Source organism: Branchiostoma lanceolatum, chromosome 15, assembly GCF_035083965.1.
Source record: "Branchiostoma lanceolatum isolate klBraLanc5 chromosome 15, klBraLanc5.hap2, whole genome shotgun sequence".
NCBI lineage: Eukaryota > Metazoa > Chordata > Leptocardii > Amphioxiformes > Branchiostomatidae > Branchiostoma > Branchiostoma lanceolatum.
The window spans coordinates 10,231,699-10,259,328 of record NC_089736.1 but is presented as its reverse complement, the minus strand read 5'-3'; the positions used below and the strand labels follow the sequence as shown (position 1 = coordinate 10,259,328).

At 42.3% G+C, this 27,630-nt stretch overlaps 4 protein-coding genes across 9 annotated transcripts; 2 read left to right on the top strand and 2 right to left on the bottom strand.

Moving 5' to 3' along the window:
- Positions 1-163: 163 nt before the first annotated feature.
- On the bottom strand, positions 164-7,740 carry LOC136449268 (CD63 antigen-like). Of its 6 annotated transcripts, XM_066449230.1 has the most exons (9): positions 7,414-7,740; positions 5,137-5,325; positions 4,869-4,949; positions 4,484-4,519; positions 4,062-4,151; positions 2,101-2,268; positions 1,884-1,913; positions 1,286-1,369; positions 164-916 (listed from the first exon to the last, which is right to left on the bottom strand). In XM_066449230.1, the coding sequence occupies exons 1-9, from the start codon at positions 7,579-7,581 to the stop codon at positions 815-817; spliced, it is 948 nt and encodes a 315-aa protein (XP_066305327.1). In that variant the 5' UTR covers positions 7,582-7,740; the 3' UTR covers positions 164-814. The 6 variants fall into 6 exon arrangements, with proteins under 6 accessions (XP_066305327.1, XP_066305326.1, XP_066305328.1 ...); XM_066449229.1 differs by lacking the exon at positions 1,884-1,913 and having other exon boundaries at positions 2,071-2,268; positions 7,414-7,733; XM_066449231.1 differs by lacking the exon at positions 1,884-1,913 and having other exon boundaries at positions 2,071-2,268; positions 4,062-4,148; positions 7,414-7,733.
- Positions 7,741-7,893: 153 nt separating this feature from the next.
- Positions 7,894-12,600, top strand: LOC136449270 (CD63 antigen-like). Its single transcript, XM_066449235.1, has 8 exons — positions 7,894-8,139; positions 9,219-9,422; positions 9,801-9,881; positions 10,146-10,232; positions 10,378-10,502; positions 10,934-11,048; positions 11,404-11,487; positions 11,872-12,600. Exons 1-8 carry the CDS (start codon positions 8,044-8,046, stop codon positions 11,998-12,000), a joined length of 921 nt encoding a protein of 306 aa, XP_066305332.1. The 5' UTR covers positions 7,894-8,043; the 3' UTR covers positions 12,001-12,600.
- Positions 12,601-12,901: 301 nt separating this feature from the next.
- LOC136449271 (CD151 antigen-like) lies at positions 12,902-19,327 on the top strand. Its single transcript, XM_066449236.1, has 7 exons — positions 12,902-13,130; positions 14,573-14,761; positions 15,289-15,363; positions 15,979-16,068; positions 16,509-16,715; positions 17,126-17,209; positions 17,486-19,327. The coding sequence occupies exons 1-7, from the start codon at positions 13,005-13,007 to the stop codon at positions 17,555-17,557; spliced, it is 843 nt and encodes a 280-aa protein (XP_066305333.1). The 5' UTR covers positions 12,902-13,004; the 3' UTR covers positions 17,558-19,327.
- Positions 19,328-21,410: 2,083 nt separating this feature from the next.
- Positions 21,411-27,305, bottom strand: LOC136421109 (uncharacterized). The gene is made up of 7 exons (XM_066408259.1): positions 27,212-27,305; positions 26,719-26,814; positions 26,117-26,356; positions 25,708-25,771; positions 25,255-25,445; positions 24,659-24,788; positions 21,411-23,205 (listed from the first exon to the last, which is right to left on the bottom strand). The coding sequence occupies exons 1-7, from the start codon at positions 27,303-27,305 to the stop codon at positions 21,411-21,413; spliced, it is 2,610 nt and encodes an 869-aa protein (XP_066264356.1).
- Positions 27,306-27,630: the final 325 nt, after the last annotated feature.

Sequence of the window (27,630 nt, the reverse complement as noted above, 5' to 3'; positions counted from 1 at the left end):
CCCTACCAAAAACCAGTCACACAATCATCCATTTAATTCCGTATATATGTTCTCCTTTTCCAAACCCCTAAAATCCCAGCCAAATATCCTATAGCCACGTCCACCTATTTGCCAGTATATCCCATATATTTCAATAGTCTTTCAATATACATTTACAATTGATATTTGCTACAGCAGGTATCCTGATACGGCCATAGTATCAGATACACTGTGGAGATACGCTGTAATATACAGTATCAGCTCTTGCCTGTGATAAATCGGGCAATATGAATATATAAAATGGAGGGTGGTTCAGCTTTCACGTAGAAATACCATTCTTCAGTATGATGTTTGTCGGGCCTATGATTTTATCATATACAATTTTGCCGAGCGTCCCCCCCCCCATTTTCCCTGGAAATAAAACGAAAATACATTACATTGTCTATTCAAAATGTAATTTTTTTCGACCTCACACACAATAGAGATAACTGAACAGCGCCATTCTACCTACGCTAATAATACTTATTCCACCGAGGAAATATACAGTTTTGAAAGGATAAGAAATCATGATTACATACAAGTCAAGTACAAACTTTCTGGAAATGTCAAAATAGTGCATACCAGCACTTCAATGTGATCGACTTCTTTAATCATAGGGCTTTGGTTACGTAACCCTTTACACTACAAGTTTCTGTGTCTGGTTTGTCCATCGTTATTTGCGTAGTTAAGGATAATTGGGAGAAGGTTGTACCATGACGTCATCAATACTGCAGAAGTGAAGGTGGACGTGACGTCATCAATACTGCGGTGGGGGAGGCGGATCCCCCTGACGTCATCAGTACTGCAGTAGACGCTCGTACTGCTCCATCATCTCCCGCTCTTTTCTCTTCCTCCTGAGTTGGTGAAGGAAGCAGCAGCCGCAGGTGAACCCCAGAATCTGTGGAAAATAAGCAAGAATCGTTGTAAAAGGAGCGGAGAGGCCTGCAGTACTAAAGCGCTCCCATACTCGCTCAACCGGTACTGCACCTATGAGAGAATGCGGTATCCTAAATGTACATCTAGTGTGATCATGATGAAGGAATCAGCAATCACAGGCGAACCCCCAGAATCTGTGGAAAATAAGCAAGAATCATTGTAAAAGGAGCGGAGGGGCTTGCAGTGCTAAAGCGCCCCATGCCAGCTCAACCAGTACTGCACCTATGAGAGACTAGTGTATACTACGAGGATACAACGTGATTTCTAACTGTTTTTTATCGATATTCATATGAATTATCATATAAAAAGAGACTCGTGAATGATACCTTACCTCTAAGACAATGACAACTATCCCTACAGCGCCAAGTCCCCTCAAGTTTTCTCGTATGAATTTGGCCACCTTCGGTCCACAACCCTGGAGAAGACAACGAGAAGAATGGTGATTATGAGGAGGTAAAATATTAAACGGCCAATTTCTAGGGCGTAATTGCCTCTTTGTAGATGCTGCTGATAGCTTTAATTAGTATCTAGGGCGTAACTACCTCTATGTAGATGCTGTCGATTGATTTTGCCTTACGTATACTGTCTATGGCGTACCCTCGTCTGTATAGATGCTGCCGATGGCTCTAGCCTGGGTGTCCAGGGCGTACCAGTCCTACCTCTGTGTAGATGCTGCCGATGGCTCCAGTCTCTGGGGCGTATCTACCTACCTCTGTGTATACGTAACGCTATCAATAGTTGAAGCCTGGGTGTATAGGGCGTACCAAGGGCATTATGTAAAGTCCTTAGGCTTACGTATACGTGCCTCTGTGTGGATACAGTCGATAGCTTAAGTTTTAACCTGGGTCTCTAGGGCGTCCCTAGTACCAACCTCTGTGTAAATGCCGTCGATAGCTAGCCTGTGTGTCTAGGGTGTACTTCGTACCTACCTCTGTGTAGATGCTATTGATAGCTTTAGCCTTTGGTGAATTCTTACGGTGTCTAGAGTGTACCTACCTCTGTGTAGATGCTATTGATAGCATTGGCCTTTAGTGAATCCTTACGGTGTCTAGAGTGTACCTACCTCTGTGTAGATGCTGTTGATAGCTTTAGCCTCTGTGTCCAGGTTGTACCTACCTCTGTGTAAATGCTGTTGATAGCTTTAGCCTCTGTGTCCAGGTTGTAGGCGCAGGAGTCGTCCGGCTGGGTGAAGCTGAAGTTCATGGTGGCGTTCAGGCAGCAGGAGCCCGGGACGTCATACTCCGACTCGTTCCGGATGGTGCGAAATGGAGTCTTGAACCAGTCCATGTAGCCCTTGGCGCCGCAGCATTGCAACTGGATTCGATGGGAAAATACCGAAGGCTAGAGTTAAGTATTTGTGCTACATATACTTCAGGTTTGCTATGTTAGTTTAGCGATTACGGGGTCTTTTTATAAATATGAATTGGCATTTATTTTTTCTTTTCATTTGAGTTGAATGTGTGATAGTTGTGTGCCGATTTGTTAAAAATTGAGAGAACGCTGGCGACCCAAAAAAACACCCCTCCCAATGAAGTGGTATGGCGACCCTGCGACGTCACAAAATCAAGATGGCAGCCACCACACATGCCGACGGATCCAACAAAGGTTTTGCTACGCAAACCTGTAAATATGACCTATCATAGAGGCCTTATAGTGCATAGCAAATGTTTACCTTTTTGAGAATAGTAAGAATAGCTTTTTGCCTGTTCTGTTTCTGATATACTAGAACCTTGTAGTGATGGTGATCCAAAATATCAGGGATAACACCGCTTTACGCTAGCCAGGTAACCAGCCCATGGACATTTTTTTGGCGACGCCTCAGGGGCGAGCCAAATGATATAGTATTGTGTGCAGATTGCAACTATTCTAGGAATTGTACAAGCATGTGTCCATAGGCATATTAAGACAATAAGAATGTTAGGAATGTTAGTCAGACAGAAAGCCTCCCTCGGGAAATTCCTCCTAGATAACCTAGACAGGAGGCTACATCTGTCTACCAGATGTGCCAGGCTTATGTATACATGACCCATTTAAGACATCAGCTCTACAGTAATATTGCTCTTTTCTAAAACGATGTGTGTCTGTTACAATGTTTTTAGATGCCCTAATGCTGGTCCTTACAACTGTAAGATTTAATGTCTTTCTTCGGGGAACAGGTCATAACTGCATGAACTCTGTACTGCTAACGATTGTGTACACGCTGCTTCAGTTACCTATACAAGCAGATTAATTAAAGGGCATTAACCTCATTCACGACATTGGGAACATGTCCAAGCCAGATCGATCAATGAAAAATTTCACTGTCGCAAGGAAATTTAGCAAGCCAGTTGTATAGTACTAGATGATTATCCTGCTGATAAGATGCCACTTTCTTGCTGATATAATCCTGTACACTTCCAAGAACACATGGGACACATTTTTACACCCTGGCCATTCACGCTCTAGAGGACTTAGTTCTATAGTTCAGGGAACATAGATAGTGTACAAGCTGTTGCATGGTGTATGCTGTGTCTGTTGGTAAGTGGACTATGATGTTAAAATTTGTGTAGATTTTGCCTAACATGTTGTTAACAGCAGTCCTATCAGAGTAGAATAGTCATTTTGTATGGTGGGAACCCGGTCCGTGGGCTGTTTTCAGTTGTCATGATCAGGCTGTGATGAAATCGATGTTTGTTCTGGCAGTGGGGTGTGTCTGGTAGAATCTAGTGGAACTGTCGTTGTCTGTGTGTGTGCGTGTGTGCGTGTCTGTGTGTGTATTTGTCCAGTAGAACAGCCCTTTTCGTTAGAAATCCTGTATGAACAGCACCACCTATCACTGTGCCCTAAGCAGGGTACAGTAAAAATTAAAACAACAACCACCGTCGCCATGGCAATGTCTTTTTATCATTGCCAGTCTTGTTTATAATTGTTATTATTGGCCTTTTTCTGACAGTCCACTTTTCCGATTTTTGAGCGAGGTGAATATCGCCCCGTAAAAACTTCACCGGCGTGCGTTTATTGACTTGGACGGGTGGACAACACTCCCGGTACCGAGGAGATCATGGGTAGCCCACGATGGGATGGTTACCAGGATGACGCTCCCATTTCTCACTACATCAGGGACTTACCTGGACCTGGACTGCGTCCATGATGATCCTACCGGACTCCACTCTGTCCATGGACTTCAGCATGAAGCGTTCTACCCTCCACTCAGCCTGCTACACAACAGAACACACGCACATGTAACATGATCAGATGCAAATAAAAACGTAACTTGCATACATAATGAGGTAGTTTGATACATTTCTTGCGTTCGATGGTATGGTAGGAACTTCATGCACGTGACATATGTAGCTAAGGAGGAGAGAGACATTTATAAATAACAATTATGCAAACAAGGACCTAATTTGAATAATCACCAAAAATGCTATAATGTCTTAATTAGATAGATCTCTTTCACAAAGTATAAAAGATTCATAATGATTGTCAGATTATGAGAAAAGAGTTACTTGTTCAAATGAAGCTAAACTAAGTTAGTACTAACACTTACAGTCAACCCTTGGTTCAGGTTGTTAGTATGGTTATCCTGGGAGGGAGGGAGATACGAATTCAAAACAAAACAAAACAAACAAAACAAACATAAACAAAAGAAACAAAGGTTTTGTGAGCTTTGATTACTAGTAATTGGACAGAATTCTAGAAGTTTTAGTTTCTTGTGGAAAGGGAATCTTTTCGTGTTGTGGGTACCCCCCATCCAACAGAGAAGTTTGCCCCCTCCCCTCATTCCCTATTCAAGGTAACATTAAGTGGATACTAATCATGCGTAGAAACATAGAATATTTGGGGGGCAGTTTAATCAATAGCTTTTTTCCTAATGTTTTTTTTTTACACTTGAAAGAAAACTTGCAAAAAAAGGGGCGTTGTCCCGCCGTTACCTTGCCAACAGCCTCGAAAGCGATGATGGCACTCGCCGCCGCTGACGTCAGCAGAAACAGCAACGTCATCAGCACACAGTACTGTAAAATCAATAATTCTTCTTTCAGTTATGTTATCTAGCAAAGAATTACAGTAAAAATGAAAATGCTCCACATGTATTATTTGTCTATGCACTCTGTGTATAGACCACCCAATTGTTAGCTCAATGGAGTGGAATAGGCCATTTACTTGTAGGATATTTGAGTGAACTAAAATACGTGTACTTACAGTAATTGTCACTTTGTAAGTCTCGCACCATCCGGCCCCACAGCCGATCGCCCCCGTCAGGAAAATGGCGGCTCCCACAAAGTAGCACAGGCCGAGGATAGGCCACAACTCGTCCTCCATGTAACGAACATAGTCAGCGAATGCATAATGTGCCAGCGTCGTCACACAGAGAAGTGCGGTGCCTGCAATCTGGTCAAAACAGATAGGTGACGTTAGTGCGCGGTCTCACAAACATGACGTCAATGTTTTAGTGCACTTGACCAGCGCACCTGCGTTTTTGCTTACGTCTTTCCCCCTACAAGTGCAATCGCTTGCTCGCAATATAATGTTTACACAATGGACTTATTGTAGGGGACCGTCCGGTATTGGTAAGGGGTCGACCGCATGTGTCTTTAGGGGGAGGGACTCAAGGGTTTGTGGCGCCCACCTGTTCTTCTGTATTTCTGCTTTCTCTCTTTCCGTTGTTGCTTTTAAGGCCTTTTCGAAACTTCTCACAGTAGAATCTTAGTTTTATATGAATCTTTACCGTCTATTACTAATTCTACTTGCTGCATTCCCCTGCTTTTCTTTACATATCTTACGAAAATGACAGAATGTCTGTCGCTACCATATATATAGTGTAGCTATCAGCCGTGTACCCACACCAATCCCTTTCAGGTGTTAACGGCTCATCCCGTCAAAATGCGGGTGGGCCTTTACCAGGTCACCGACATGAATGGCTCTTACCGTTGAGAAGTCTGACATAAGATACAAGCTTCATGTTAAATCCAAATACCGAGAACAAGCGGAAAGCATTCGAGCGTGGCAGTTCTTAGTAAAAGGGATGTCGGAATCGGCAGGGTTGAATGACTCGCTATGTACCGGTGCTACTTAGTTTGTTTGATCGTCTGAGTGAGACTTGAGCTACTGCTCCTATGGGTGCGCCGTTACAAAGGAAGTCACGACAAATTCCTTCGCTGGAAACGTCCTGTGTACAGCGTTTCCGTTTAGATTAGTGGCACGGGACTCATAAATTCATAACTAAAAGAAGCAATCTAAATGTGCAACAAAAAATACCTTTTTAATTAAACCTCCTTTATTGTAACAAGCCTAAACAGAGAGATTTTGCTTGGACTAGTTCATGACATGATCGTCCGACCTAGTGTGTCTTTTGGTACAGGGTGTCTACCAAAACAAACCAACAACCAGGGAATCAAAACAAAGCAACTCCACTGTTATAGATTATATAAACGAGTGCATTCAAATATCTCACAGGTCACTAAGCATTTGTCTGTGACCGAACAAACAACAAACGTCCAATTTATCGGCTAAATGAGACTGAAGTGACAGACTTGTCGGACTAGTTTTCCACAGCCCCCCTCGCAAGTGTCATGGCGGACCTTGCAGACGATACCTGTGCATCGAAGCAGAAAAACGGTTCAAAAATAAAACTCCTGACAGAAAGTCCGCATAAAAGATGCTTGCCGACAACTTTTCTAAGTAAATAACGCGAACGTTACACAATTTCAAGGAGAAACAACGACGAACTTTAAACACTCCATAACAATTAAGATAAAGGCATATTTCTACACAGTAATCTATGACTGTTGACTCGTGCCATTTGTTTCAGGTGTTGACATAAGATACGACATATTTGTGACACATTTTTAAGTTAGCACGTCTGTTATCTTCCCATGGACAGGTAAACACATGACTAATTCTACCCAGTGCACCGTGCATGTCCGGGGTGAGCCCTGGGCAAACAACCCCGATATTACCACGTTAAGTGAACCACGTATTGACTCAACACTCGAAGAATGTTAGACGCCAGCTGTTGAAACATTTCCTGAACATATCTTCCATGTATACCTAATTCTCTGTTGCAGAATTCTACTTTTCAGCATTTTACATCCTGCTATAACTCTCCTATAGGACGGCGCACCTGCCAAAGTCATTCAGTTGTTGTAACATTTGTGCCATTTTCTATCAGTCACCATTTCCCATGTCAGCCAAAACACACAAACACACAGACATAATTTTGTACAAGTCGGCGCAAATGGATTTTGTAAAATGAATATCATATACTAGCCGCGAGGACTGGAGGGAGGAAGATACTGTATAATATACGAGCTACTTTTATCATTAGTATCATTTCCAAATTTCATATATGAATAGTAGAACTTGAGGATTGTTCATATATATCTTCTCGGCATATGTATTTTGGGTATTCTACTTCTTTTTGAATGCTCAGCTTTAATTTGCATATAACCATGCAGAAAGAAACGCAGACGAACTTACCACAAACACCAAGTTGAAGACAAGTAGTTGGAATTTGAAGCAGGTGACCAGGAAGGGGTTGTGGCGCGGGATTCGCGCCTCTGTCTCTGTGTCTGCCCCCTTCATGAGTACCGTCTCCGCTCTGTCTCGCCCCGGCTCTATCTTCAACAGCCTCTGTGCTGTAGACATGCTTCCGTGGGCCGATAAGTACGCGCTGAGTAGACAGGAAAGGCGCGTGAAAAGCGGAACACAAACGCGAGGTTTAAAAGTTCTGTGAACTATGACCTAGACAGACAGGTAGATCACAGAACAGGTACTGCCGGTTAGCCCCACCTAGCGGGTCACAACATATTTGCAGTAAAAGGTTGTCGTACTATGATCATTTTTGCTTGACCAAGATAGTGTTCGTTGTTACTAACATTGATAACCATTTGAAATAAAAGACAACGTATTTTTGTCGGCTAGCGCAAACTACTTTTTTCATGGTGCGACGTAATCAAATCCTTTGCACCCCCGAGTAATAATGGAACATCCCATTAACCCCACCGACTTGTCCGACAACTTTTCGTGGGATTTGTTCTGTTTTAATTTGGTGTAGGCCGGAGTCTCTACCTCGGGGTCATTCAAAAGGGTGAAAAAGTCGTCCCAAAAATGGCGAAAGAGCCGCTTACCAGGTACAAGCCTCACAACCCGGGCTACATGGGCTGTCTACAGATACTTCTGCTGTCCACCAACCTCATGTACATGGTAAGTAATGTTAGATAGATTATTGCGATTAGGCTATACGGTTTGACTGCGACGTCTAGTTGTTTCAAAAGCTGACGTGTCCAGACTACGGGTTCTCACGGTTGTCTATTCAATTGTTACGTAATACTTTTGTGATTTTGCAGTTACAATTAACGATGATTATGCCTGCAAAATCACGCATGAGGTTGATATATGTTGGCTTCCTTTCAAAGTTGGACACATTTGTGTATGGGAGATATGATCAATAAAATTATCATTCTTCCAGTCCAAAATATACAAATTATGTGCCAAGCAAGTACCGTGCCGACTTGTCCTAAGCTACCGACTTGTCTGTTTGGGCAGTTGCCCCAGGCCAGCTGCCGACTTGTCTGAAAGTTAGCCGAACGATCTTGTAAGGATACATTCACCTCTACAGTAGTCAGTCTAGCAATGATACTTCTACAGTAGTCTAGTAAGGATACTTCTACAGTAGTCTAGTAAGGATACTTCTACAGTAGTCTAGTAAGGATACTTCTACAGTAGTCTAGTAAGGATACTTCTACAGTAGTCTAGTAAGGATACATCTACATTGTTGTCTAGTAAAGATACCTCTACAGTAGTGACAGCAACCAGTTCCACTCATTTGAAGCTACTATCTGCACTGTAACTCGTTTGATTGACAAGTGTGTTGTACGACTTTCGACTTTTTTCTTCTTGGCGCACACACAGGGAGGTGGTTCGTTACTGATTGATGCTCCTTAACGATTTGAATTTGAATATAGAAATCAACGAACTACGGTGTAACTCTTTATCCTGATCACGGAATCGGGAACCAGCTGCTATCGCACCGCGTGCCTGCGAAGCTGGTGTGTGAAAATGAATGAATAAATGAATGAATGGTTTATTGAACGTCAAGAAAGAATATTGCAGCTACAGGATGAGTTACGTTGATTCTGACAATCTACAGACAATACGCCATTCAATTAGTATCAAAACTGTACAGCTAAGTGTGTTACGGCGAAGGGCGGTTATAGCGGCTACACAGGTACAGATCTCTTGATTGACAAGTGCGTGGCACGGCTTTTTCTCCTGACACACAGGTCGGCGGGGCTCTGCTGATTGTTGCCACCGTCTCTGCTCATCTGAGGTTCGAGGAGTGCCTTGAGGAGAAATCAGACAACAATGACAGCGTCGACTTCATCTCCCTCCAGTACACCTGTTTCATCGTGGGGGTTCTGATATTCGTCACGGGAACAGTCGGCTGCTTCGCCGCTTGGAAGGAGAGCTACTATATATCCTTGGCGGTAAGCCTGGTTAGGTTTAAATGACAATGTAAAAAATGTAGTAGCTATAGCTACAAGCTAAGTAAGAATCTAGTGAGTATAAGTACCTATGTGTCAAACAACATAAAAGTACATGTATCATGATCACTTTGATTATCTTCCTCCTAAGTCCCCAAACAAAAATGCAGTTCACTGAAATATCTGCCAGAGGGCTCAGTCCTATATCACTTCTTCTCAGGCAGCAAAGTCTCCAATAAAAAATGCCACTGCAGTTCACTAGAATAGCTGCTAGGGGGCTCAAGCCAAGAGCTAACTGCCACTGAAAAACATAGCCATAGAACAGTGTATCTACAATACAATAGATTTGCTACAAATGATTTGTTCTGTTCTTTTTTCCAGTATTGTTTCTTAATCGGATTCCTCTTCATCCTGACGAGCGCCGCAGTCACCACACTTCTGGCCTTGCACCTGTTGCAAACGGTGAGCAGTTAAAACACTACGCAGTAAAGTTCAAATGCTAGCCGTAGTTTAGAATATATTTCATGGATATTTCACGAGTAAATGTAGATTACAGTGACTTGCTTGTACTTATAGTTACATGGTTTGATATTCTAAAAACTGAGAATATTACACAATATCTGCCCTCCGATTGTTGGATTGCTCCACAATCTGCAGTCGCATGAGTTGTGATTGGTCGAGAAAATATTAACGTTTATATCGTTAACTTTTAATTTTTCCTTACAGACATACAGGAACTTGGACACTTTACTGAAGTACACCATGACAGCAAAAGGAAAACAGGGGATTCTAATTGACATCATTCAAAACCGGGTGAGCTCTAGCGGAGTCTTCTATTTTTCTTGTGCTTGTTTCAATTCGCTTCAATAAATCAACACCTTTCGTAAAAAATTATTTATTTGACTTTGTCACTAGATATCTAGACACGTGTTAATTTGATTGTTTTGTCCTGTCACAGTTCGAGTGTTGCGGCGTGCATGGATATTCAGACTGGTTCGGCCATAATAGAACAGTGTCTCTCGGCCCCAAAGCTGTGCCGCCATCTTGCTGTAAAAACGACAGCTTTCACCTCACCTTTGCCAGGTACACGAATCTCTCCTCCAAATGCTTTGTTTAGGTATAAGGGCAATAATAGGCTAAGGAAGGCTTCGCCCCTTAGGCGTCACCAAAAAAATACTGCTAAGAAACTTGCAGGTCTAGGAGCTCATGGTGAAAGAGCGAAGGTGGTAATAAAGTAGGATTTCAACCACAGTACTAAGACTATCCCAGGTCACGGATTCTTCATGTTACTGACTGTTTCAAGAAATAGCCATTTCAGAAAATTGACGTTGAATGTCGTCATAATCTTATTTACGCTGAGTACATTTAAAGCATATCCACAGAACAGAAACTAAACTATATATTCAACAAATCTGTAACAAAAATGAAATGCATACAAACTGGCTCAAAAAATATTCGAACGATTGATTCCTTTCATATTTTTGCATAGTTCTGACGTATTTCCATTTATTCAGGCTTTCCAAACTCTGTGAACATGAAAAATTGGACATCGCGTTTGGAACAGAATCGCAAGACTGCGGAGCGGGTCTGGACACCCTGGCCATCGCTAAAGGGAAGATTGACACACAGGTAAGAAATAGCAGATTTGTGATAGCAAAAACCTATCTTGTGTTTGTCGGCGTCAATGGTCACCGCCATATTGGATCTTGACGTCATGCAGGCGCCATATTGTTTCCGGCTAGATTTTGACGTCATTTCCAGTGCGCGATATGTCACAGGATATTTCCTTAGTAAGAACCATTTCCATTGATCTGCATTGCCCTTTCTCAGCCACGGTCCTTTCCAAGGATCCAGTTGCATGCTGGGAGACGCGGGGCACTATGGGTAACTCAGGGGATCAGCAATACAATTACCATGACAACGCATGCATGAGTACTGTCTCCTGTCTGTTGTATGTTGTTAAAGTACATTTTCCGTGCTGCAGGGTTGCGTGCAGGCCGTTAACGATGTCGTCATGAAGCACATCCTTCAGTTGGAGCTGGCAGTGGCAATACTGGCGTTGTTGGAGGTAAGAAATTCTTTAAAAGTCATTCTTATAAGATGTAAAACTAATACCGATTTGTGTTTTGATATTATATCAATGGAATATCCTAAAACAAAATGCTGCATCAGAAACAAACGCAATGCCAAAGCCAAGAAATCGTCAGTAATGAATTTGAAAAATTGACAAAAAGACGACAAAAACAAAACACACACACATTGGCGCCTAGTGGTGCCTTCCATTATATAGGTACTAGGTACTTTAGTACAGCTTTTATAATTTAATATCATACTTGTTGTCTCTGATACTCTTAATCTTAAAACTGTCATGCCTTTTTATGATTTGTCATAAATTGTCACATTTATACAATAAGCGACTAACTTTATGTTTTTTTATTTATTGTCCGTCCAGATGTTGGGACTTCTGTACTCGTGCTGCTTCATGCGAGAAACTAGGAGAAAACAACACGAACAGTACCTGGCCGAGCGGAAGTACAGGAGATTACCATCACATTATAGTGACAATGTAATTATCGATTAGATCGCCAGATGACGCGGTTAAACCGCAGATATGCGGCGGATAGACTACAAATGTGGTATAAAAGTGTCGGGTTAACTGGAAATTCTAAAATGGGATTTCTGGGTCACATGCGTTATTTTTTTAGACGAGTTTTCAAGAAAGTATCTGCTAGCTGGAAGACGATGATATATGTTTCCTTAGACGTGGTGATTGACGTTTTTCGTCTTATTAGGATATTTTTCTGTGCTGCTGTGATATAATACCAATATAATAAAACTGGGGCTATGAGTGTTGGGCAGTGATTGGGCAGAAAAATGGACAGATGACCTAAGGTGTTTCTAGAAAAGGTCATAAAATGTTTGTATTTGTAAAAAGTTAAACTTAACTCTAGAAGGGAAGGATGATGTTGCATATGGTAAATCTATGCTGTCATTATTGGGTTCATGGAATAACTACTCAAATCTCAATGGACGAATGTTATTTCAATTTCCACCATTATTATTTACTTCATCATTGTTGTCATTTGTTTTTATCATTTATATGTTCGGCATGATTTGTTTGCCTCTTTTTAACAAACGATGCCTAACAATTGTTGTGGAGTGGAATAAAATATGAAGACAACCTAAAGTGTCCATGAAAATATGTTTTCCAATAAAACAAGTAAACCTTTCTATAATTGCATGCCGCTGTCACCCCTCCCCCGCTGACATTTTCCCAAAATGGTATCGTCCACACCAGGTGGAACAGGTTGAACGACTTCCGGGGTGCGGGTCTGGTAGGGTTGTCATGTACACCACATTGATCATTAAGAAGGATACCCAAACATACCGTTCGAAAGTAAAGCACTATTGTGAACTGGGTGATGAAATATCAACTTACTCTCAAAATACTGGCGTTGTAGCTTCTTTCCTGACCTACTGGTACGAAAGAGTTTGAAAATATGGTTCCATAAATGTCTGAGTAGACCCTCCGAAATATATCTGTTCTGTCCCCAAACACTGCCGACGTGTTTATGTAGAAATGTGATGGACAGTGTGGACTTTTCTCCTCCAATACGACAACTGAAAGGCTCCAAAATGGGGGTCGAGCAACTTGGAATCGGGCATCAAATGATGCGATATTGTCTCATTGCCTTCAACATCGTCTTCTTCGTGAGTATTTACAACTAGATATAGAGATAGACAACATATGTATGTAGACGTCACTTTTCAAAATGGCGCCTTTCGGATATCACTGTACACACAACGATTATTTTCAATTTTCTCTTTCAAAGTGTACTCAGAATAGTAGTGAAAATAATACACTGTTTCGACCAATTGTGTATCCCTTTTTTACATACCTTTTCTTACCGATTTTCTGCGAAATGTTACGAGAGAATAGAGATTTCTGCAAACGCTATATAATTTGCAACAGAAATAGCTTGAACGGAACCGGTTTGTGTGTAGTGTAATGCACATATCTATAACTACTTGAAGGTAGTTGAAGACATTGTCATTGAATCGTACATATAAAGGATGACCCTGTTTCTACGAATTCGAATTCTGCTGATGGTTAGAATTTTTTCTAGTTGTTGCCTGCGGGTATATTGTGATATATTACCTTGAAACACTTTTCGTGCAACAGAACAGAGCCAAGAATCCCTGTATGCCCCATTTACAAATTATTATCGACAAAACCAAACGAAGAACGTATGGAAAACTCTTCGTACCAATATATCGTACTAGACCATGATTAATAACACTGACAAGCGTTAGGTGCATTGCACACAATCAAGTTTGTTCTATAAAAATCAATTTTAAGGGCTTCTCTACATCAGAACCGTGTGTTAACAGCTACGTAAACACCGACGTTAAGCTGTTAAGTATGTAAAAGTCTGCATCATTGAATCCATTTGAATATAATATAATATATTAGACAAGCGACTAGGTGACCTTCAATAACATTTCCATCTGTATTCGGTATTGCAAAGTTCAGTATATATGGTGCATATTGAAGAAAGTGTGATCAATTAGCCAAACATAAGTAGAATCTAGTTATGTGTAACGTTAGTACTGAGTTTTATTTGCAAGTTAATCGCCCAATGGCTAAATGCAACATGTAACAATAATTAACAATGTATTGAAAAAGTAAACAGATATTTTATGTATTATATATCATGTTGATTCTCAAAAATCAGCTATGCTGCCTGAGAGTCTGTGAAGTGTACTATAACATTTCCCAGTAAATAGATAGAATAAATAAATGTGATTTTCTATGTGCCCTCCCCCCACTTTGTTTACCATATGTAGCGTGTCTCATACCAATGACATTGGATAGAAGTCCTCGTTCGTACTCGACTGACATAACTTTAAAAGGTTAAACATATCATATACGAACATACACTTCAACAAACCCACATGAACTATAACTACATTTGGCCACGTGAATGAGGAAGCTTGTTGTTGTGACTAACAAGATTTTAGGGGCTAATTGTATTCAATTTGAAAGTTTGAAAGGGGTGACCTTTTCAACGTCCTGTGTCCGTCGACAGGCAAACATTTTTTGCACAGGAGCAAGACACTTAAACAACTACACTTCATTGCGTTTCCGCTAGGTGGCAGGTTTTGGTTTGATGGTTGTGGCCGCCGCTGGCCTGACGTGGATGGACGGCGTGTTTGACTTTAGTAGGTCCGACATTCCGGTGTCGCAGATTCTCCTCCTCGTGGTGGGCCTCATCATATGTGTGGTAACCGTGGTCGGGTGCTACGGAGCTGAGAAGGACAATGTTTATCTTCTGAAAGCGGTGAGTATATCGTTTGAATAATACTGTAAATGCATTTAAGTTCGCGTGGTTTTTATTTCGAGGTAGGGAGAAAATGGAGTGTTCGCGGTGGTTTTAAGTTCGCGTTTGAAACAATAGTAGCGCTACAGTCATAGGTGGGCAAAATATTTCGCGCTGGAAGTTCACCACGAAAACCGCGAACATAAAACCACCGCGAACATTTCTGCATTTACAGTAGTGTCCGTTTTACATTGCACAAGCAATGATTATGCTTAAAATAGAGGGAGCAATGTTATAGTTAAATCATGTTATCAAATTTGATGATAAGAACGGAATGTGCGACTAACTTTACCTTGCTGGAATGACGTCATAGATTCTCGTTTATGCCAACGATTTTGAATCGAAAATAGAGCGTGATTCTTACATTTGGGATATAGAAACAGGTGTTTCTGACTGAACTTCAGTCATTTAGTGCAGGTATAAAAAGCTAGTGAAGCAACAGGTTTCAAAGTTAGCCCACATTTGAGTTGTACGTTTTTGTTTTACAGTATGCTGGATTCTTGCTTATTCTTCTTCTACTGACACTGATCGGAGGGATACTGGCCTTCAAGATGAGAAGTCAAGTATGTTGTAATATCTCATTCAGAATTTCAATTTAGAGTTTATTTGATATCAGAGGTCCGGACTTAAGGAACTTCTCAATAAGTGAAGAAGGCATTCGAATTCAACAATATCTAGTTTTTGTCTGTAATGAACACAATGTAAAATATACACACATAATTTTGATATATCATATATCTATGGCCCACCACCGCCATATGGATCAAATTCCAAGTAAGTTCTAACCCCACTAGGGCACGGTATAAGGGTTTCCAGTTAGTATTTTCAGGTGACCCCATGTACAAGGGATCTTAAGGGATTGGTTTCATGGTCAAACCTCTGTTCACAAGAGAACTTAAAACTACAGTCGAGAAGGGGTCCCCAGAAAGTGCGAAATGGAACGAGATGGAACGAGATGGAACGAGATGGAACGAAAGCAACGTACACGGTAGCCTGGAATCCATCCTATTTAGCTTCCGGCCGCTACCCAAGCTCCGCAGGCAGCGGAGCTTGGGTAGCGGCCGGAAGCTAAATAGGATGGATTCCAGGCTTCGTACACGGCACATACCACTAACTAGTCGAAGAAATCATAATGCTTTACGATATTGAGAACTGCTGTACCTTTTGCATTCTATTAGCTCCGGTCCAGAATACAGGAGGATCTCATGGACTTTCTGACCGGCTGGAAACCTGCAAACAGGAAGGCGTTCGACCTCGTGCAGAAAAAGGTGTGGTTGCTCGTTATTTTCGACTTTAGTTTATCACAGCTTTACCCAATACAGGTAACTTTGTACTTGGATGGTGAAACGTGACTTGGCTTCAGCATCATGTATTTTGGCTACGCCTCAAAGGCAAAGCCTCCCTTATCCACTTTTGGCGACACCTCAGGGTTGGAGCCATTAGTATAGTACTGCGATTGAATTGCCAAATATTCTAAGAATTACACACACGCATTCCCTTGGGAATTTGTTTTGGGGCACCGCCTCCTGTGACGGTCTTTGCACTTGGCACGGAAGACCTCTACTGCCTTGGGTATAAAAATACGTTAGTTTGTACACAATGTTACAGCTGTTTGTGGATGTTATTATTTTTTTTCAAATAAGTAAGTGGATGTTGAAATAAAGACCAATGTGTCACAGCTGTTTGCCAATGTCTTAACAAATCACAGCTACAGTGTTGTGGAGTGGACAACTACACCGAGTGGGAGAACTCTGGGTTCCCGCAACAGCAGAGTTCGAACGGCAGCAACGGCATGAGCGTGCCCGGATCTTGCTGCATAACCGCGCTAGTCGAGTTCGACCTGACCGCTCCTAACGACACCTGTGGCGCGACCCTGGGGAATGATACAACTGTAGGGCAGAAAATCAACAAGGAGGTAAGCATCAACTGTGAATGTAAGGTTTTGTAGCATGATATTCAAACCTATGATAGCTCCCGAGTCTCCTCTCCGCAAATTTGGAGCTATTAATACAGGTTTAGGTTCTGGAAGAGAAACGAGAACAGTAGCGTATTGTATGTCTTTGTGTACTTTTGCAGCTAACTCTAAGGCACTATGGGCTCGAAATAGACTCCGTTCCATTTCCTAGTATGGGAGCCTTAGTATGGGTGCCATTTTGAAATGTGATCTCGCGAGAACACCACGTGACGGGAACGTTCGTGACGTTGGACCAAAACGAGGGTTGAGGCCCAGAAAGTTCAGTTTAATCTAACCTAATTCAAACGTGTTGTTTTTAATTTGTGGATATTCGTTGGCCGTTTCAAACTCTCTGTCTTTGTTTGTTTCAGGGATGTTTGAACAAGCTGGAAAGTGGCGTAAAAAGTCACCTCACAACAGTGGCAGTGTTGGGAATTCTCTTATTATTTGTTCAGGTAATGAAACATTTGCTGTATGACAGGATTTAACATAAAAAGGCCGATTTTTACTTTTAAGGCTGTCTGTCACATAGGCATATACACCACATTTATGATTCAGTTTGTAGCGCATGTTGAAGTCGAATGATGTGATACATGTGAATTTAAGAATTGTTGGCCATTCTATGAAAAAAATGGTATATAGAAATTGATATATTGATTGATTGAACGTAAATGCATTGCATTTACAGTACCTCCTTCCTTTAACAAGCATCATATTTTCATTGTTTACAGGTTATTGGGATCGTTTTTGCCTGCTGCTTGGCTAGAGGAATCCAGAACTACCAGTATTCCCTCATAGCGTAGTGGTTCTACTAGTGAAGGAAAAACTACAGCATAGCAATGCTCAAATTATAGCATGACTTGGCCGTTCTTTGATTTATTTCTTATTATATTTTTTTTCGTTAAGGTGAGGCCTAGTGAAATAGATTTTAAAGAGATTTGAATCTGCTATCCATAATGCGCAGGTAAGACTTAAGAAAACTGCAAATGTTATGATTTAAACTTTAGACCTCATTGACAGTTAGGATATAGTCATATTGTATAAAGAAACGGAGACTTTATACCAAGACTTTTTATTATTCACTGGCCACTGTACAGCATATTGACATATGTTAATATAGATGTTGTTGATAGTTAAACTGTTCTAATTGTGGTGATAAGGACAATGAATATATATATTGGCTACGTTGGATCATGCAAAATCGGTGAACAATATGGTGAGCAATTATAGAGTGGCATTAGCGCACGGTTCGAGTCTAGAGTTAAGTGTCACATTGTGGCTCATAAAAAGTGGTGTTTTTACAGGGAGCCATCAAGGGGTTCTTCCCTGATTACTTCACATTCCATGGTGCATTATTAAGAGTCGTCTATAGAGTTATAGCAAGGTTGATTTATCCAACAAAGAATTTAAGTAATATTTTACAGATAACCTGGTGTGCATTTTGCATTGCATTGTAAAAGCAGAGAAGTCTGTACCGACAACAACAGTACTACATTAGTTTCCAGTCAAGCGCAATAGTAAGTCCCTTTGAAGGAGCAAGAAATATGAACTTAAGACATAAGTAACGCCCGACAGGCTAACTGTAAGAACTCAGTCACATTCGTCCTACGATAGGATTGCGACAGGCTTACGACATTCTTCGATCAGTCGTGGATGTGTCGTAAAGGATCCACCTGTCTTGTGAAGGAAAAGTTTACCGTAGATCATTGTCGACGGGCGATTGTGTCATAGCCTCGCTGCGAACAGTACGACAAATCTGAAGAAATCGTACGACGAATCTGACCGCGCCTTGCACAAGGGCGACCGTGTAATGTTCAGGTAAACCAATGTTAAAATCAGTCTGTAGACATGCTATTGCTAAGACAAATATAAGGTGTATAAAACAGCTTCTTCTAGATGGACTTGCAATTTATAACTTAAGCCAATTCAGAATCGTGGTCAGATTATGCAATCAATAAGTACGTAAGAAGAAAATGGTAAACTATGCACATGTATTCAAAACAGAAATGTGTATAATTTTTACACAATATGACTTTCCATTGCGTGGTATCCGGAAAAAAAGTATCTAAAAATATCAAGTTTTCCAAACATCTTGCTTGACAGTCTATCAATGATAGCTATACTTATGATAACTGACGATTATTGACTTCCGGCTACATAATGGATTCCATATTACCATAGTTGATAGTAGAGAGAAACATGTTACTAATCAGAAAAGGATCAATAATCATCGTCATCTTTCATAATCTAACATAAATTAGTCGTGTTATACGTAATTCACTGTACACAAGGCTATCATCTTATTTACCAGGATTTATCTCAATAGACTTGAATGGCAAAGCTAAGTACAAATTGACATGTAACAACCCCTGAATGGTATACATAGGAAAATATATTAAAGAATGTCTAGACGTTAGAAATTCCTCCAAAGGTTGTAAAATCCCATTCTCATCCCATACTTCACACTCGCGTATTAGATAGGTTAGCCTTGTGGAACTATAGTTATGTACCTTTAGATGCCATACTTTGTACCTTGTACAATTGTTATGCAATAAAGTTATTATTATCATAAACTCTTGCAGTACAGTTTATCATCCATGTACAGGACTCATGCACACCTATACTGGGTACGTGTGCACATTTCTGCACCAAAAATTGGAGCTGTGCACCAAGTTCTTGACTGTGTGTGAACCAGTGCACCTAGATATTTTTGAAGTCTATAGGGTAAAGGTACTCTTGTACACTAGCATACAGAATATTCTTGAAAATATTGTAAAAGCAATGCGATCTTTTTTTGTGTACCTTGATAAACTGCTTGTTTAAAATTTTAGCTTCTAGAATTACATATTGAAGTTCTCAAGGGAGGCAATATTTAAGTTCTGCTGACATTCTACTTTATTCCATGTTGTGCACCCAAAATTCTTTCTGTGCACCTAAATTGTTAGGATAGGTGCACAATTGCACCTCTTCCCTAATATGAATTGTGATCCCTGGTGTACAATCACGACATTAAACTAACGACCTTCTGGTAGAAGGGGAACAGTAAGTAAAAATACTTTCTGGAGTATCTTATATTCCAGCTTGTTTGCATACCACGAAAACCGTCATATCGGATACATTTGTCATATCTAATGAGTAGCAAACGTACATAACTTTCTTGCACATATACTATCAGTCGTAAGCATCTTCCTTACTGAACCTAAACATTAGATTGATAAATCTGCATATCCCAAAAGTCGTATTGCATCAGAAGGGTTTTGTGGGCATTTTCAACATATACTACATACCTATTTCAGGGAATTTTGATCCGTGTTATATATACACTTTATACCATAAATTTGTGGGCAATAGATAGTTTATATGCATGCTGTGAGGCATCAGAAGCTTTGTACTACACAAAACAAGGACCTTGTTTTATAAAAGTAGTTCTTGGTTATGATGCTTGCATGATTAGATACTTCTGTCCAAGTATCGGCGACTGTTGGATGCCATACAGTTCTGTTGCTTACGTCGAGTATTGTTGGGAGTTTCGTGTCATCTTGTGCCTGTAGTATTTTTCACAGGGAAACATCAAAGGGTTCTTACTTTATCATTTGACATTCCACTGTGTATTATTCAGAGCTATCTATAAACTTTAAGTAAAATTGATTTTTGCAACAAAAATTCTTCACGAGCCTTTGAAAATGAAATTTTCAAGATAGCTCGGTGTGCCCTTTGTATCAATTTGCTATATGAAAACAGAGATGTTTGTAATAATAACAACAGAACTACTTTCCAGTGAAACGTAATATTAAGTCTAGTTTGAAAAGTAACAAGCATTGAGTTTAGGGATGGGCAAAGATCATTTTGAAAGGCTTAATAATTGTTCTGTTCGTTAAGCACATCATGCATGTATCGAAGTGATTAGCATGGATAATCTTCCAGTGCACTTATCTTCAAGAATGGAATCGCATACTGTTATTTTAAGTTGCTGCTTTCTCAATTTAGTAGTGCGACTAGAAACAGGTCTCCTTTTCATTTACATCTGGAGTGTTTTCCTCCACATCGATCGAATTTGTCATGGGCATTTCTGCAGCACAGCCGGCTCTACCTGCCGTTACCTCAGTTCCCCCTGTGGTGGTCTGCCGGTTGCTGACAGTGACGGTTTGTTCACTTCCCTGACGAGCTTTATCTAGTTGAAGGCGTGCCCTGTCATCCTCCACATCGGCCATAATGATCACGGGTATGTCTGTAGCAGAGCCGGCTCTACCTGCCGTTACCTCAGTTCCCCCTGTGGTGGTCTGCCGGTTGCTGCTGGCTGTGACGGTTTGTTCACTTCCCTGATGAGCTTCATACAGTTGAAGGTGTGCCCTGTTCTCCTCCACATCGGCCATAATGATTACGGGCATTTCTGCAGCAGAGCCGGTTCCATCTGCCGTTGCCTCAGTTCCCCCTGTGGTGGTCTGCCGGTTGCTGCTGGCTGTGACGGTTTGTTCACTTCCCTGATGAGCTTCATCCAGTTGAAGGCGTGCCCTGTTATCCTCCACATCGGTCAAAGTTTTCATGGGTATTTCTGTAGCAGAGCTGGTACCACTTGCCGTTACCCCTGCGATGGTCTGCTGGTTGCCAGCAGTGGCAGTTTGTCCATTGTCCTGATTTGGCTCACCCAGACCTAAGCTAGCGTGCCCTGATCGCGGACTTCCATTTCTGTAACACCTCCCCGGTCAGTGTTACCACCACTGTCAGCAACAGGCCCTGAGAAGCGTTCAGCACAATAAAGATGTACTCCGCAACTCTGCTGTTGACGAAAGGGTAGATGAAGCCGAGAAACCAGGTGAACCCAGTCAGAAAGGAGATACGCAGGTAGACCCAGGCCTTGCTGCTCTGTGAGCGCGACATTGCAGCGTTGGCTATCTGAAATGACTTCCGTATGGCCAGCAAGGCAAGAGTGATGAAGACAACATTGGCGAGAAGGGCACAGCAGACAGGAACTCCAAACGCAACCAGACTGGCTGTCGGATTGCCGATCCAACAGCCCTCTCCGTAACCAACCCTGACAGAGCTGCCGAATTCCACAATCACTGTCACTACTACTACAAGCACCGGCACCAGCCAGATATACAAGAGATACTTGTACAGTTTCACTCTTTCTAAGCCATCACCAAAGGTAAGAAAGAGATCCATAGATAATGCGTTCATGGATGTGAATGCGGTCAGCAGAAGGTAGTGCAGAAGTATTGCGTACGCTACACAGGCTGGTCCAGGAGGGACAGACACACGTGACACAAACATGACTTCAGCAGCCACCATACATATCATCATCTGAACCTTCAGCTTCTCCGGGACCTTTTTCCACTGGCCAGACCTGACAGTGTGGACCACGAAACCGACCACGGCTACGGCAGACACTGTCACAAGACTCAAGGTTAACCCACCCTGGATATCGTCCCAACTGTTGCTTGTCTTGCCTCCGCGCGTATTGTTTGAGAAGTGCTGCAGTATGCACTCCCCGCAGATCGATGCTGTTGTGTTCAGAATATCCACCTGCTCAGCTGGGCAGGACACGTTAGAGCTCAACAGGTGGACACTGCCATTGGGAAGGACACTGAACTCTTCGGATGTGAATGTCAAAGCTGGTTTGCTGCAGTTTTGGAAGGGTATAGTTGTGTTTGATGAGTCATAACGTCTGCTAGCAGACGAGAAATGCCGGCATTTGTCCACAAAGGGATCGTATACAGTGTCGGAGGGACACTTATTGGTACTTTCATCGGCACCAAAGTTGAATAGATGAGTTAGTGAGATTTCTTGGAGACAATCTTTACGGCACCGTGACAATTTACCTAAATCAACAGTGGAACCACACCTTAGATTTGTGGTTGCCGAAAGGGAAAGACCTTCACAAAGAGCACAGTGTAGGTTTCTGTAGGTCTTATACCTACTGAAAACTGGATAGTTGTAGGACCTGCAGGCAGCCATGTCACAATTTGCATGTGAAAAATCTTCCTCGGGGGAAAGACATTCTCTTACACGGCGCCCAAAAAGATCGAATTCTAGCTTGTTGGTGCCAAGACAACCCTCCTTTTCTTCAACATCGAGAATGCTGAACATATCGCTGTATTGCATACCTTTAGAGGTTTGTTCAGAAGAATTAAGCTGCCCAGAACACACAGGTTGGGACACCTGAACTAATACTTCTGTCATTGCTACGTTGTTACAAAGAGCACAGAATATGTTTCTATAGGGGAGCTGGTATGAACTATTGTCATTCACAGGTATCCTGTAAACCGTGTCACTCAGGCTGAAGGGATCCACCTGTTTTAAACACTGATCCCTTGTGAAGTCATCCGTCCATTCGTCGGGGCAGTCAGCAACCATCCAATAGGAAGGCCACTTGGTGAAGCCAGGCACACACTTCCACCTGAGATGGTAATAGTCACGTGCACGTGTAGGTATAGGTTGAGCTGAGCGGTGGCTGTAATGAAGTAGCAATGAATCACATGAAAGCGTCAATGTATTGTGTACTTTTGCAGCTAGCTCTGGGGTACTATGGGCTCGATATAGTAGACTCATTTCCATTTCCTATTGCGGGCGCCATTTTGAAATGTGCTCTCGCGAGAACACCGCGTGACGGGACCGTTCGTGACGTTGGACTAAAACGAGGGTTTCATGAACTATAATGTTGCAATACATTTAATTCTAAAATTTCATGCAATGTTATGACTGTTGTAAGATTTGTTTTAGATAATGAAAAAGACCACAGGAAGGTTTTATCAAATCGGGGAGCAAGCGCTACTCACCAGTGAATAATTAATGACAATGTCGCAAATTACAAAAATACTCATCTATTTTCTCTGCATAACTTCTACCAGAAGAAATATTTGTACCCTAAATCTATCTATTTTCTTGTCGTGGTTACAAAACGAACGTCATGATACAGATCAATCCCCGTTTCATTGAGTTTTGTGGTTCACAACCCCCAAAATACAAATTTTTCGGTTAGCTTACTGGGCCCAGATAACCAAGAGGTCGGTGGATTGGAAAAGCCTACTGCTACCATTTGTTAATGGTTCCAACCCCTCTTATCTAGGGAGTCACAGATTGACACGTGCACAACTCGTACAACTGAACAACGTGCATTCACTGATTCTGCACACTTCAGAATGATCCTAGCTAGGGCTCCTGGGGGACCACTGCGCATGCGCCAAAGTACAATGGCTGGAGATCTAAGACCAAGGACCTTTCTGGCACATCCCGTGCTTTGCTATGCAGCCCTCCTGTTTTCTTATCAGCAATACTTCTGTTCATAAGCCGGCGTCACACTAAAGACGACATTTAGCAGAATTTGTTGATCGCAGGAAGGTCACCGAATCTCAAAATCGCCAGGGTTGGCTAAAAATGTACCTTATGACATTAGATGGGGTTGCAGAGAACTGCGAACACCGGCCGATCTCTAAAAATCTTTGTGATCGCACCCTCATTAAATTGCCCTGGTCTTCATCGCCGGTAGACATGGTTCTGGCGACGTCACCGCCAAAACAGCTTCAGCCAATCAGAGGGTTTGCTAAACCTCATCTGAAGCAAAAGCGCAAAAGACGCTGGGAAGCTATCAACCATTCAGGTTACGTCTCACATCGTTACTTTAGGTTCAGAACAAATTAACCGCCAAATAAGGATAGCTCATTGATTATTCATGAGCAATTGTCAGTAACGGCGCCAGAACCATGTCTACCGGCGCTGAAGATCAGGGCCCCTACGCGAGCGAGCTAATGTGGAGCGATAGGGGTCCTGATTTAATGAGGGTGAGTGATCGAGAGAACACCGGCCGAACTGCTTCCAAAAATGTTCTTTTAGATCTCGCAGACCTGTTGTGCGGCGTGAGCTTAGGAAACCTCATATTTCTAAATTGTACATTTATGATAACTTACCCGAAATCTTCACAGCAGTCACCGAAAAAACGGCAGTCATAGTCACAAAAACAAAGTCCACTTGTCCTTTTCCTGGCACAGGTATATTCTTCCTCGCACTCTTGTCCGATGAAGTCCAGTGATGTGGGGTCTAAGAAGGACATGTAGGAGACAGCAGCGGATTACTAGTTGTCAATGCAGGGGAAAGCTCCAATACCTCACATTGACCAGGTTAAAGCATTCGATTGGAAAGAGAGACCAATGGCATAATTTGTCTTAACTTCGTGACGTTTGGGCATATACATTATCGTTAATTATTTTATATCAACAGTCCTATAGCCGTTCTGGGGCAGTGGGTTCTTATCCACTGTGTCTAGGCACGGTATTGGAAGTCGGAGTCCATCCCTTTAAGCTGCTGCCGTCCTTTACCTCCCCAACCGAAGTCAGGTACCCATTTTTACACCTGGGTGGAGTGACGAAATTCGTGTTAAGGGCCTTTCCCAAGGCCAAGAGCATAACATGCGGTATGTCAGGGGACTCGAGCCCAGCACCTCTGGGTTCTGGGCTAAACAACCTAATCGTTACTCCAAGACATAGTCTTCTTCTATTGTGCTTACCGGCACATTCCATCACGTCGCAGTAGCTCCACCTCAATGCCGGGTCCGTGGTGTAGCACCAGGGCCGCTCCTTGTCGTCAGGGTTACGGCAGAAGTTTTCCTCCAGGCCTGCATCAGGATGAGCCTGTGGTGTGTGGGGGTGGCTGTGGGGGGTCTGGGAGTCCCATCTCTGGCACACCCGGTCTTCTGCTCTGTAAGTGGGATACAGAATCACAAATTCACGAAAACACAAACACAGACACACACAGACAGACAGACATACAGACAGACACACACACACACAGACACACACAGGCACACCCATTTTTCATGGAGATAGTGATTGATATTTCATTATCATATCATGGCCACTCCCAATAATGGTTGGGGTAGGTTTGTAGGCCAATGTCGGCTACGTACATATTGCAAAAGGGGCTTAAGCTTAACTGCTATAAGATACGAGTCTAATCTTACCTATTCACGTGCCCTGCGTAGCTCCTTCCCTTGTCAACTGCGTAGAAGCAACGTGTTGGTAAGGCTGGAAATATAAAACAGACGTCAGAGGCATGCTTTAATGAAACGTAAAAATCGTGTTTCTAATTATAAGCATTAAAACTTAAAACACTGGCCTCACGATTCATATGTACGCGTCCATTACCGTATATAAGATTGGTACATACAGCAGGAGATATTTACGGAATAACGTTAGATAGCTTTATTTTATTTTATTTTATTTTATTATATCATTTAATGAAAATACTAGTATGCTATATTACCAAGGAGGCTATCTTTTAAACTCGGTATACCTAACAGGGTCAAGAGCCAAAGTATTTTCTATAGCTTTTACTCGTCAAGGTTGAAGAGCATAAAGAGCTGGCATTACCGTCACAGGCGAAGACGTCATCGCAGTACATCCACCTGATGAGGGGGTTGTTTGTGTAGCACCACGGCCTGTCCTTCCCGTCCGGGTTCCGACAGTAGTTCTGCTCCAGCCCTGCCGATGGGTAGGCCTGGGGAGTGTGGTTATGGGCGTGGGGGTACTGAGATGTCCAGAACTGACAGGACCCGTCCCGGTTTGCACGGCCTCTGTAGCTTATCCCTTTGTCTCGGAGATAGTAACAGTCTGTGGACATATGACGTTAAATTGTAAATGTTGTGCATTAAAAGAAGCATCTCGGAGATTTGAATTTGATTTCGGAAGGTGGGGGTATCGTGTTAGCCTGCAGTCCAGCCTTATTAGCTTTCCGTTCGCTACCCAAGCTCCGCTCCTCGCCAATAATATTGGAAATATTGGAAATCTAATAAGGCTGGACTCCAGGCCATCTCGTGTTCGAGGGGGTGCCTCGAGCACGTTAAAGAGGAACTAGCAACCCCTCCCTGTAAAAATATACCCTGCTGCTAGGCAACATAAGGGTCTGGACGGACGAACAAACGAATGCACACTTTGATCGAGTCGTCAGTGATGGCTGTGTGTGGAGAACTCACCACAATTCTGCTCATCACTGTTGTCCCCACAGTCATCTCTGCCGTTACACCGGGTAGCCGGGTGGAACAGGGCTCCGTTGTCACAGGCAGCGGCAGCTGAAGCGCAAAAAAACACACACTGTTGATCCAATCAGAGAAGTGTTCTCTTCAAGCGTAAGCTTTGATTCCTATGATAACTTACTATGTCTTCAGATTTACTTTTGAATATTCACCATAATTTCCACCCTTTAACTGCAATAGAAATGTAATTTTCTCCATGAAAATGGGGGTATTGCTTTGGGTGTGTCAGTTTGTGTGTGTGTGTGTGTGTGTGTGTGTTTCCGCAAATTTGTTGTCAACAATAACTCAAGGACCACTTGATGGATTGTGATTATTATGTGGGTAGGTGTTAGGATGCTATGGGCCAATCAACTAGCTCATACTATCAAACTCCCAGCGCAAAACAGGCTAATCAGTTATGCAACACAAAGTACAAACAATGTTGCCAGTGTACTCACAACAAGACTCATCACTGCCATCACTACAATCTTCCATCCCGTCACATCTGGAATAGCGTTGTTGGATTTCGCCACAGGGAAGATGGTCATCGGTACCATTGCATGCTTTATGCAAATCTATGCATTGTCCATTGTTGCATGGCATCTTGCCTCGTCGCTCGCCTGCGTCAAACATACATAGAAACATGATAGCTTCATCATATTGCCGTGAATCAAGTTGGTGAATGACGGAATAGCAAAGTTCTTTATTCACAAGCAAGGAAATGATAACAGCCAACGTTTCGATGACGGTCTGTCATCTTCTTCAGGGCAATAATGACTGGTTCACTTTGTACTGCAGCTAGGTGTCGCTGTCAACAATGCGGTCCCAAACGTAGATTATTGTACAGTGGAATCCGCTTAACTGCACCACCCA